Source organism: Rousettus aegyptiacus, unplaced genomic scaffold (genome assembly GCF_014176215.1).
Source record: "Rousettus aegyptiacus isolate mRouAeg1 unplaced genomic scaffold, mRouAeg1.p scaffold_m13_p_1, whole genome shotgun sequence".
Taxonomy (NCBI): Eukaryota; Metazoa; Chordata; class Mammalia; order Chiroptera; family Pteropodidae; genus Rousettus; species Rousettus aegyptiacus.
This window is the reverse complement of record NW_023416284.1, coordinates 70,045,976-70,058,406: the sequence shown is the minus strand read 5'-3', so window position 1 is coordinate 70,058,406 and position 12,431 is coordinate 70,045,976. Positions and strand designations below refer to the sequence as shown.

Genomic DNA, 12,431 nt, shown 5'->3' with positions numbered 1-12,431 from the left:
AAGGAAAAATAGTTCTACCTGTAATCTCTCTTCAAAGGATGTTTCTATTTAAACTGGACTATTTTCATATACAATTACTAACATTGATAAAGTTCAAAGTTAATAGCCCTTTTTCCTTTAATTCTGCATTTTTTAATTTTTAAAGTATTTTGTTGTACATGTTTTCCTAATAGAAAAATCCACTACTTTCATTTTTTCACATTCAAGTGAGTTTTCATGTTGTGTGTCTACTTTCCACAGTCATTTCTACTGTAGGTACACAGTTTGTCGACATCACAAGCCTCCAATAACAAATGACAATTGTGTGAAATCTATGAAAATGTCTTGAAAATTACTCTTCAGAGGAAAAAAAATGCAACTGTTTCTTGAACATTTTATCTGTTCTTTGGAACCATGACCTAGATATCAAAAGAATGGGAGTTTTTTTCTCTTAGCAAAGGCAGATTTACTGTGATGGATTCATAAAGCATTCAGTTCCAAGATGAGAAACGATTTACTATTTAAGTGTCTTTCCTCTAAGTAGTTAAAATATATTTAATTTTAATTTTTCTATATTTGGGGATTATTTTGTATTCGCTTTAAAAGAAAGGGAAATATAACTAAAACCCCTTCATCAATGTAAATCTAGCAAAGAAAGAATGCAGCAGATATATGTCAATATCTACTGAGATTAATTTTTAAATAATAAATAAATGAATATTGATTCTTGCTTTGGATTTCTCTACTAAAGGATAATGATGACTTAAAGCAAGGACTTGGTTTCTCTGACACTTTAATAACCACTTTGCCTATTGCAAACCTTTTTAAATAAAGGCATAGACATCTGTGGACACTGAGGATCCATTATACACAAATGTACTGTCTCCTATTGTTTACTCCTTTTTTCTGGGGCTTTTACCCCATTCCTGTGAATCCTTTCTCTTGCCAGATTGAGAATCCAAGTCTACAAAGATTGACCGATAGGATTTTAGAAGCGAAAATATGGTATCCATTGAAAATTTTTGCTCCCTGCTCTGGAAGTGACAGTAGAAGGCATTCAAACCTGGTCGATTAAGTTCTTGAGAAGGAAAGGGTGAAGAGGAAAAACTGGTAGGCTGTCCAGAATGCAGAACGATGAGACTTCTTATCTTCTCCACCCAGTGTGTGTTTGCCGCAAGGCAGCTGCTAACTTGAGGTAATTGAGGCTGCAGAGGCTACTATAGGATGAGGCACAGAGATGAGAGACCAGAAAAAGCCTTTAGTTTTTGCTCAAAGAAAAAACTATTTCAAACAATCAGGTTAGGTCTTCCTGGGAGCCTCAAGTCCATGTCAGAGCAATACAAAACAGGGAGGAGTGGATGTGGTTTTTAGCATAGTCCATTTCCAGCAAGTGATTGAATATGTTAATGATAACCACGACAGCTGAAAATATTAATTCAGTAGATGTCTCGTGCTTGTTTTGAGAATATCTCACCAGCCCTCACTTAATGTTTTGATACTTGACTGAGCGCAATATTACATGGAGTTTTAAAAAGAGCAAGGCTGTAAAATACCTACTTATGGAAGTTAAAGGACAGACTAGTGGATTCAAGGAACGAACTCTTCTGAGATCCAAATGTTAATTTCAAAAATTAATACTTTTTAAAAGTCTTATAGAGATATAATTAACATATAATAAGCCACATATAGCATATATAATATATATATATTGCACAACTTGGTAAGTGTTGACATATTATATGTTCGTGAAACCATTACTGCAATCAAGATAACAAACATTCATCATTCTCGTGCCCCTGCATTTCCTCATGTCTCCTTGTGGCCCTTGGATATATGATTTTATTTCTCCTGAATAGACACCTAGCAGGAGAAGGAATGGTTTATATGGTATGTGTATGTTTAACTTTTTACAAAACTGCCAAATTGTTTTCCAAAGTGGTTTTCTTCTATTTACATTCTCACCAATAGTGTAGAGAGTTCTGGTTGTTCTGCTTCCTCACCAGTGTTTAGTATGGTCAGTATTTTTAATGTTAGCAGTTCTGGAGAGTATGTAGCAATATCTCACTGTAGTTTTGAAGCATGTCCCGAATGACTACTGATGTTGAGCATCTTTTCATGTGCTCATTTGTCATTTGTATATCTTGTTTATTTAATGGAGTGTCTGGTCAAGTCTTTTGTTCCTTGTTTAATTGGGTTGTTTGTTTTCTTATTATTGAGTTTTAGAGTTCTTCATATACACTGGGTATATAAAATTTTTTTAAAAATTAAATTTATCGGGGTGACACTGGTTAATAACATTATTTAAGTTTCAAGTGTACAATTTTATAAGACATCATCTATATACTGCATTGTGTGCTCACCACCCAAAGTCTAGTCTCCCTCTAGACTTTGACCCCTATATTTGACTCCTTTTCCCCACAATTCCTTTTTTGAAGAAATTCACAAACTGACCCTACTAATATGAAATGCATCATACCCAGAATTACCAAAACAACTTTGAAAAAAAAGAACAAAGCTGAAGTCAGTCAACACTACCTGATTTCAAGATTTATTATAAAGCTATGGTAACCACTACAGTATGGTCATGACATAACAACAGACAAACAGACCAATAGAATAGAATTCAGAGGCCAGAAACATAAACAATTTTCAACAGAGGTGCAAAGGCAATCCAAAACAAAAAACATAGAACCAGCACTGACTGCGTAAGTTGTAGGCCCAGTGCAAAAGGAAAATACAAGCACCTTTGTTCAAAAATTATTGAGAATTTCAAGACAGTAACAGCAGAGCATTAAACCCAACCTGGGTCCTTCTAAGCACAGGACCTGTGCGACTGCATAAGGCGTATGCCCATGAAACCAACCCTGCACTCCACCTTACAAAACTTTTAGACTAAAACATAGGAGAAAAACCTTTGTTACTTTAGGTTATGCAAAGATTTCTTAGATAGATACAATACCAAAAACATGATCTATAAAAGAACAAATCGATAAATTTTTAATCAAAATGTTAAAATTCTGCTCTCAAAAGATTGTTAAGTGAATGAAAGGACAAGCCACAGACTGGTAAATATTTGCCAAAAATAACAAATTTTAACATTGTTTGCTCACCGATTATGTCCCAGACACTGTTCTAAGAAATTTATACAAGTTCTTATACATATAAGAACACTTTATAAAGTAAATACAATTTTATCCTCCTTTCATATATTAAAGGCACAGGAATTTAAAAATCCAATTTAATAATATAAAACAAGGAGCCAAAATTAGAACTCAGGCTGTCTGACTTTTGAGCTACGGCTCTTTGCATTTCCTAAGTTAGAAACAAATGACATATCTTTCTTTTCATTTTCTGTCCTTAATCTGTCTGAGGAGGGCTTTTTAAAATCACCTATTTTTTCCTTCAACAGACTACCTTTAAAACCCCTGATGTAAGCATTTTTGATGGCCACATCTGCCCAACTAGATTCAATGTATAACATCCCCTTCTTATAGGCCTTTTTAAAGACCGGGCTAACCAAGAGGTTATCAGTGCTTCCGGGACTGGTATCAGCAATCCAAGGGTAGCACAAGTAAGTTTGAAACGCCTAGTGCCAGATAAAGCAGCCTTGAGCTTGAATTGCCACATTGCCCAATTTACTCTTTTGGAGCAAAGGACAGTCCTGCTACAGAGTACATAGTGGTTTCTTATGTCTGGAAGGAATGTATGTGCCTCCTTCAGTGACCACTAACATCTAGAGAGGGACCAAGGCATGGGAACGCAAGTGTTTATCTGTGTGTCTGAGCCCACCCACTGTTCCACTGCCAGCCAGGAGAAAGAAGTATCAAGTCCTAAAAAGGCATTTGGACTGAATAGCACAATATGCTTGGATACCCTTGCGTCATGTAAACACAGGGCGATTGTGAATTCTGAGAGCCTGGGTGTTGCAGTTCAGCAAGGGTCTGATTAGCATCCACAATGTATCCCAAGAAAGGGCTGCAGACCTCTTTGTCTCAAGGAGGGGCGTACACATGACTCTGGTCACCAGGGCTTCCTGGCAATTCTATGAATATTTCATCCCAGCTTCCCATTGAAGAACATTCTGGTAGTCTCTAGCGCTTTCATGGCAAAGGGCTTTTGGCTAGCCCAGCTTATTTTTACAATTGCAAGTGAAGCATTTGATATAAAAGGAAGAGCCGTGGGAAACTAAATTTCCTTCTTTGCATGGTAGAAATAATGTAGTTTATAGTGTTATTCCGAAAGCTGGTAATTGCTGAGTAAATTCTGTTTTGAACTGTCAGCGCTGAGAGTCTTTTGTTACTTCAGCTTTGACGTCACATTAAGTGATTGTGTCTAAGAATTAAAAGTATATATTACGTAGCCCTTGGTATTCTCTGGTTTCAGGGACCAAAAAGCACAGGACTTTATTTTTTATTTCTACTGTATAATGTTTTACGTAGCACTTTAATTTTTAACATCTTTGTGCTTTCCAACCTTCAAAAAGAGTAATTCAATAATTGCATCTGCCTGCTCCGCTGGCAGGATTTTGGATCACATTGGGTGTTCTTGTTCATGTGGCCAGGGTACATTCCTTTGAACTTACCCCTGACAGTAACTCAGCCTTTCTGATTTTGAGCCAATCACAGAGAGCAACTCCAACAATACCTGAAACTTAGGCATTTGGCACTTGACACACCCAGGCCATGGCTCTCTGAGATTTAGCAAAGATGAATATCATTATCCTTTTGCGGCACCTATTTAAAACTGAAATTCTAATTTTAGTCAAGTTAAAATACATAAAATTTTAAAATGTGAGTGTGCCCTGGGCATATTAGCATCGTTAAATTTTTCCAAACAGAAAAAAAATCTTAGGTTTTAAATTTTAGAGCAATTTTTAAACTCTAGAAAAGAAAAAAAAATCAATGGAACAAAATGTCTGTAAACATATTCATTTCTTATCATCATTTGTGCTGATATGACTGGTTCCAAGATAATAGTTTATACCCACTAGTGTTCTCTCGACCAACTTTCTATCTAAAATGACAATATTCTCTCTGTGTGTATTTAATTTAAGAGTATATAAAACTATGCCTGTATTTAGAAAAACAAAGCCTTTCTTTTGGGTCTTAAATTCTGCTTTTCTTGGTAAATGTGTATGTAGACCATCTTGTATGCACATTAAGTAAAAGAGAATGTCACTTGTTTCCAAACAACTATTGGAGGCAGTAATGCATAAGGATTAGGGGAGAGGAGGGTGGCTGCACCTACCTATGAAACCAGCATTAAATAGTTACTCCTCATTTCATCAGGAAAGAGGAATGTGCTCTGGGGAAATAGTGCAATAGTCATAAAGTACCCACATGGCTAAATGAAACACATGCCTGCTGCAGGTATCTCAGTTCTGGGAAGGAAGGGAGGATTTCCTTACAGAGGGTAGACAGGAAGAGGGGAGGTCTATGTATTATTATTTCAGTTATCTATAAAAATACAGATGCCAATCTACACCATGTACAGGAATGAAGAAAATTCTTGACTTAAATCATTTCTTAGCCTCTCTAAAGGTGGGAAGGTTTACAGGGCGAAGATACTCAGCATTCGTGTCCCCACTGACTGCGAGTTTTTATACTCCTTTCTCATCTGAAGGGTTCAGTTTTGTTTGTTTGTTTGTTTGTTTGTTTGTTTGTTTTTTAAGAATTCACACAAGGCCCTATCAAAGTTCACTGTGCGATATTGTTTTGAATCTTTGAAGGACAGCTTTTCCATTAGAAATCTAACATAGAAACATCCTTAATTAGCAGACTTTTCTGCAGGGTGGGGCCCAAACAGGACTCCAGAGACTAGAAGTGTGAATTTTAATGCTTTGTTGCAAAAGGAGGAGATTCTAGATATTCTAAGAATCTTATTGAAAGTGGGATGTGCTGATATACGTGAGGCAATGCATTAATGGCCTACATTGTTACAGGTATGAATTTTACATCAAACAGATTAATATTATATGTCATGGTGGAATTTTAAATACTCTGTGTCCATGCATTTTTAATATTTACACGCTCTAATTTAATGCTCAAGGCAATGCATTCCTTGAGCCCACTTTTGCATTACATGGGCAAAAGAAAAATCCTACTACGTTTTTGTTTTATTTATATGTCTTTTCACCAAAACCCTGCGTTTGGCTTTCTTTCCCTTTTTAGGTAAGCTTTAACCTTTTTATAAAAGAAAACGGAAAGGCTACACATTTCATTCCATCGTTCTGGTTTTGACAATTGTGAAAAGGCGAATACTGAAAGGGAGAAGGTAAAATACAGAACAGAAGGAATGTGCCTTCTTGAACAGCGTCCTTCTTAAGGCACCACAATCTCAAGTGATGGAGTGAGTGATAGGTGGCAGAGGGTCCCTAGGCGCCACGCTATTATGGGTGGCAGGAGATCCTCGAGCAGGGCCCACCATTCCCTCAGCAGCCTAAGCCGGGGAAGAATGAATTCCAGCCGCACATTCCCGCAGTTCTTCGTAGGAACTTCTCCCTCTTTCGCCTCCCTAGAGCAAACACCAGCCCTGGCCGGGCTCCCACCCAGCTCTCTTTTCTCTGAGCCCCGACCCACGGCGTTGACGGAATGGAAGGCCCTTCCCATTGGCCCGAGCATCATTCCCCGAGGAGCACCGTCCCCCTGATTGGCTAGCCACTCCCGACCCCCCGCCCACCCCTCCTCTCGGGTTGCCCGGCTCCCCGCCCCCGCCCCCCCCCCCCGAACTCCCCCTCCTCTCCCAGCACCGCCCGGAGCCTCCGCCCTCGCCACCTCCCTCCGCGCGCCCGCCCGCGCGCCCAGCCGGGCTCTGCTCGGCTGGCTCGGGGACCCTGCCAGCTCGCTGGCCCCGCCCCCGGGGCGCGCGGCTCTATAAATACAGCTGCGCGGCAAGGCGGGCGAGAGCAAGGAGGAGGTGCGGTTGTGAGTCAGTTCTAGGAGCTGGGAAACCTCCGGCAAGGGGGAGCGCGGCTGCGGCGGCGGCTGCGGCGGCGGCGTCGGCCAGGCTGTAGTCGGAGCTCGGGAGGGAGTGACTAGGGACCCGGTGGGCTGCTTTCCTTCCGGTGCTTTTGATTTTTTTTTTTTATTTTTCCTTTTGATCCCGGCCGAGCGTCGCCCACTGAGCAGAGAGAGCCATCCCACTGAGCAAAACCCGGAGCGACCCTCCCGTCAATTGTTGGGCGCGGGATCGCCGGCAGCTTCGCGGTGCCCGCAGCGCGGACCTAGCGCGCCGGGCTTGTAGGCAAGGGGAGCGGAACCGGCCGCGGGCGGGGGCCGGGCGCTTGCCTGCCTCTCTCGCTCGCCCCAGCGGGTCCGCTCGCGCAGGGCGCAGGGCGCGCGCGATGAAGGCGGTGAGCCCGGTGCGCCCCTCCGGCCGAAAGGCGCCGTCGGGCTGCGGCGGCGGGGAGCTGGCGCTGCGCTGCCTGGCTGAACACGGCCACAGCCTGGGCGGTTCAGCGGCCGCAGCCGCGGCCGCGGCGGCCGCGCGCTGCAAGGCGGCCGAGGCGGCGGCCGACGAGCCGGCGCTGTGCCTGCAGTGCGATATGAACGACTGTTACAGCCGCCTGCGAAGGCTGGTGCCCACCATCCCGCCCAACAAGAAAGTCAGCAAAGTGGAGATCCTGCAGCACGTTATCGACTACATCCTGGACCTGCAGCTGGCGCTGGAGACGCACCCGGCTCTGCTGAGGCAGCCGCCCCCGCCGGCGCCACAACACCACCCGGCCGGGACCTGTCCAGCCGCGCCGCCGCGGACCCCGCTCACAGCGCTCAACACGGACCCGGTGAGAGGCCCGGTGCCAGCCGGGGCGGACGCCGCGGGGATCCAGGAGGGCGGTGGCGGGGTGGCCGGCTGCGAGGGCTCCCCTTCCTCGAAACCGGGGTGATCGAGAATGACAGCACCCCGCACCCCGCCCCGACACGCACGCACACCTCTTCTCCCGGCTCCTGGAGCTGCCAGCGTCAAGCTGCGCGCAATGAGCGCGGGTTCGGGTCAAAGCGCGGGGCGGCACTTGGGGCTGGGCGCGTCCTGGGTTGTCAAGTCCAGTCTGTGCCCGGGAGTGGAGGGGTCCCCAGGGCTGCAGGCTGGAGTGGGGGCATCCACGCTTCAGCTGCGTTTGGAATAACGAATACAGGACTGTTACGAGTGCGGTGTTTGTGTATGCTAACCTTTCCCTTGGTGTTCCCTTGCTGTTCCAGGCCGGCGCCGTGAACAAGCAAGGCGACAGCATTCTGTGCCGCTGAGCCGCGCTGTCCAGGTGAGCGCGCCTTTCCCTTCTGGAGCGGCCGATCACCGGAGACGCTGTTCCTCCGGGGCTTCCGGTGCCAGGCACCGCAGTATTCTTTGCCTCCACCATTTCTGAGGGCAAACTACCAAGGAGCCGGACACCCCTCCTCTCACCCAGTTAGCACTTGAACTCGTACTTCGCTTTAGTTAACTGGGGTTTCACTCTAAATGGGTACAGATCAGCTCTGTCCCCGCCATCCCTGTGCCTCCCCCGGTGACCGGAGGGCTCTAACTGCCTTCTTCTAGCTGAGGGCGTGGAAACGGTCCGATGTCTCCCCGCGTAGTCTGACACTCACTAATGAGGACGCGGGCAGGGCCCAGGAGTGGGGCCCCTCCCTGGGCTTCCTGGGGGCCCGCAGCTGCCTGCTGGGTCCTTGGCCGGCCGCGGGCTGCGGGTGTTGTCTGACCTGGTGGTTTGTTTTGGGTTGTTGATCAAGCATGTCTTGAGTTTGGTCGGTGGCGCCAGTTAGTCTGCAGCGGCAAGGTTCCCACACCCCCTCTATTCATTCCTCTTCCACAGGTGTGCGGCCGCCTGAGCCCGAGCCAGGAGACTAGAGAGGGAGGGGGAAGAGCAGAAGTTAGAGAAAAAAAAGGCACCGGAGGAAAAGGAGAAAACATCAACAAATCCTAGAAACGTTTTCATCCGTCATTCCAAGAGAGAGGGAGAGGAAAGAAAAAACTTTCATCCCCCCCCTTTTTTTTGCACGTTCATAAACATTCTACATCCGTATTCTCTTTTGTGTCTTGATTTATAACCGCTGTGAATTGTACATTTTTGTGTTTTTGGAGGTGCAGTTTAACTTTTAAGCTTAAGTGTAACAGGACTGATAAATAGAAGGTCAAGAATAAATCCGACTTTAGAAGCCTACTTGTGACCAAGGAGCTCAATTTTTGTGTTGAAGCTTTACTAATATACCAGAGCATTGTAGATATTTTTTTTTTTTACATCTATTGTTTAAAATAGATGATTACAACGGGGCAGGGAACTTTTTCTCTGCAAGAATGTTACATATTGTATAGATAACTGAGTGACATTTCATACCATGTATATATAGAGATGTTCTATAAGTGTGAGAAAGTATATGCTTTAATAGACTACTGTAATTATAAGATATTTTTAATTAAATATTTTTTTGTAAATATTATGTGTGTGTTTTTTTAATCTATGGGAATATTTCTTTTGGAAAATTATTTTTTGGCTCAATTGCAGAGCTCTTGATATCTTGAATGTCTTTTCTGTTTGGCCTAGCTTTAAATTTGTTTTCATTTTCCGCAGTATCGTGTAGAATCGGAAGTAACAGTTATAGCTAGTGGTCCTGCATGACTGCATGAAATGTTTAATCACAAAATAAACTTGTCTTGAGTCCATTCAAATGTCTTTTCTTTAACTTGGATTGAAATCTTTGTATTTGAAGCATACACTTGGAAATATACTTTATCAGGTTTTAAGTACAGGGTTTGATAGTGTAATATATAAAGAGTAAGTGTTGTTTGTTTTTAAATTGAGGTCAAAATGGATTCTGAATGATTTTGAATATAAGATGGGGAAATGCTTAGATCTTTAAGGAGTTTAAGAAATCTGTCTCATCAAAGTGAAAAAATGCTCATCCTTCATTTTACACTAAACCTTAATGTCACTAAAGTTTCATGTTTGTACAGATTATTTAAATCATAGAAATGAAAAATGTTCTCTGCTTGCTACCAAAGGACAATCTCCTGGAAATGAATACTTTCTGCTTTCCTTCCTCCAAAGAATATTAATAGGCAACAGTGAGAGAAAAAAAAAAAAATGAAAAGGCATAATGGCAAATCCTTCAAGCAGGGATAAAAGTCGATCTTCAAACATTAACTTAAGTAGACCAAAAATTCTGATGACCGCATCTAGATTATTTTTTTATAAAAATGATTTTCACTATAGCTATGTTAGTTACCGGTAAACTACTGTCTAACTTCTTGTGATGTGTAACTTTTACATGTGAATATTAAAGTAGATTTATCTGTCTTGTACTGTGATTTCTGGCCTCATTTCTTCCAAACCTTATACTTATGTTTTAAGACTTTCTCTTCTCTCTAAAGAAGGTAATATTTTCTAGGTTAAATAGTACTATCAGGGCTTGTGAACATTATGAATTTAATGTGATCAGTACTTCACACGCCAGTTAGATGGAATTTTTAGAGTGAGAGAGAATTAAGTAGGATTTAATTGGGTGCTTTGTAAATAGTCAACTGTGTGTATAACGTGGTCTGTTTGATTTTTTAAAAGGAAAGGATTTGTTTTAGATTATACAAGAATAAAAGTATTATAGACCCAAGGGACTTTTTATGAGGTCAAAGTCAAATGTGTATATGAATATGAAATACCAAGGTCCCTAGCAGTCAGTCGAAGTGGTAATGTCACAACAGAAATGAACAAAATTAATGCTACTGGGTTCAAATAAAATGTTTTAAAAATCTGTCCTATCCCCAGCATTTTATCCCCTCAGCTTTGATATTTCACTGGTCTTAGATATTTTTAGAATTTGATGTATTTGATGTTGAGCCTTATAAAGTCAAAAGTCTGCTTGTTTAAATGAGGTTTATTTTTATTTTTTATGTTACTCATTCTTGTCACACATCGAGAGTTTGAAAACACAAGAACACTGCTGGAATTTCAAATCTGAAGAATTCTAACGATTGCGTTCTTTGTGATTCAAAAAGGGACAATTCCTCCTTTTTATATGGCAGTTTAATTTCAGTAGGAAGCAAGTCACATGTATACTGTTGGTTGGAGTTAGGCATCTATCAGCCTGACTGCTGAGCCTACCTAAGCCTTTAGGCTCAGTTTAAACTTACGCTGGGAAGATAACAGACCTCAAAATAAATGGACAAATATTTTTGGTTTTTGAAGGTAGATGTTGCTCTTTAGTTAATTTTATATTTGGGGCATGAAAAACCACTAGAAGGGGGAAAAAGTGTTATAGATATTACATTTTAAAGAGTTGGCATTTTCTCCTTTGGCTCTTCTGCAGCATTGGAGATCTCCAAAGAAACAAATTCATTGTTTATTTTTTAAAAATCACATGCGGTTGTATAAGTTACTGCATTCTATTAAAACATCAACGGTTTCCTAACCAAGCAACCAGATAAAAACATTTTGAGTCTTTAGCAAGTTCTAATTATTCAGATATTTGGTTGAATAGAGAGAAATATCCAGACTTCTCTCATTTAATTTGTCTACTTTTCATTGTATAGGCACAACCAAAGAGTAAGAATCATTTAAAACCTTCAAAGAGAAAAAGCTAGTATCCCACAGTGGGATGTAGTTTCAAATGTGGTTTTAAAGTCTTGAACATCTCAGACATCTCATGTTAAAGGAAGAAAAAAAACACAAAACCCTTTTTGTTTCAGAGAACTGATATACTTTGATATTGTGGAAATATTACTTAAGGTTATTATCAAGCTTAAGACTGAATTTTTAGAACTCTAAAATTTTTTAACACCCAAAATATATTGTATTAAATGCCTTCTATAATAATAAATCTTCCCTGAGCAAAGGGTTCTGAAGTTGGTGGTTTTTAATTGACTTCTACTGAGTTATGCAATTTTTCATTATCAAGAATGGGGCTCTTGATGGATCACCTCAATTATTTACACCGTTTCTTACCATGTGATGAAAAATGTGGCTAAAAAATGGTGATATGAACAGAAAGAAAATCTAGTTGGAATGCTAGGAAAAGCTTGTCTACTATTTGGTGTCTGCTAGGATAAGAAGTAATAATACTAAAGAAGGCAGCAGGACAACGTCCAGGGAGACTAGACTCCCAAACCCACAACATTCAGACACACGCACACACTCATGCAGACAGAAATTATTTCACAGTAGTATATAGCCAAATAACACTAGTTCTACCTTTTTAGCTGTATACAATTTAAAAGGATATATGTTAATCAGCCCAGATAGCCCTTGGATCTCAACAGGGCCAAACACCAAAACCTCCAGTCTTATAAGGAAGAAAAACCTTACTTCTGCTGCATCGCAAGTCCAGGAAATTAATTTACCTTCTTCAGAATTAATCTTACTGGGGCTGCCCTCAGTAGGTATTCAGACCCAGATGATTTCTTTCATTTACAACCTCTGACATTTTGCTAAAATATTCATTATGTTAATTAGAACCATTGCCCCAAAG

General features: G+C 41.5%; 2 protein-coding genes across 6 annotated transcripts in view; one reads left to right on the top strand and one right to left on the bottom strand.

Annotated features, from left to right (window-relative positions):
* LOC118613683 overlaps positions 1–12,431 on the bottom strand; it is a 37,071-nt gene that overhangs the window by 21,616 nt on the left and 3,024 nt on the right. For 4 of the 5 annotated variants that reach the window (XM_036236787.1, XM_036236797.1, XM_036236792.1 and 1 more), the window contains exon 3: positions 7,911–8,816. In XM_036236787.1, the coding sequence (XP_036092680.1) occupies positions 7,911–8,335 (425 nt within the window). In that variant the 5' untranslated portion in view covers positions 8,336–8,816. Of the gene's footprint in view, positions 1–7,700; positions 8,817–12,431 lie in introns of those variants that run through there. The other variant, XR_004955696.1, reaches the window with a different exon arrangement.
* ID4 (inhibitor of DNA binding 4, HLH protein) lies at positions 6,869–10,278 on the top strand. Its single transcript, XM_016148765.2, has 3 exons — positions 6,869–7,762; positions 8,178–8,236; positions 8,786–10,278. Exons 1-2 carry the CDS (start codon positions 7,322–7,324, stop codon positions 8,220–8,222), a joined length of 486 nt encoding a protein of 161 aa, XP_016004251.1. The 5' UTR covers positions 6,869–7,321; the 3' UTR covers positions 8,223–8,236; positions 8,786–10,278.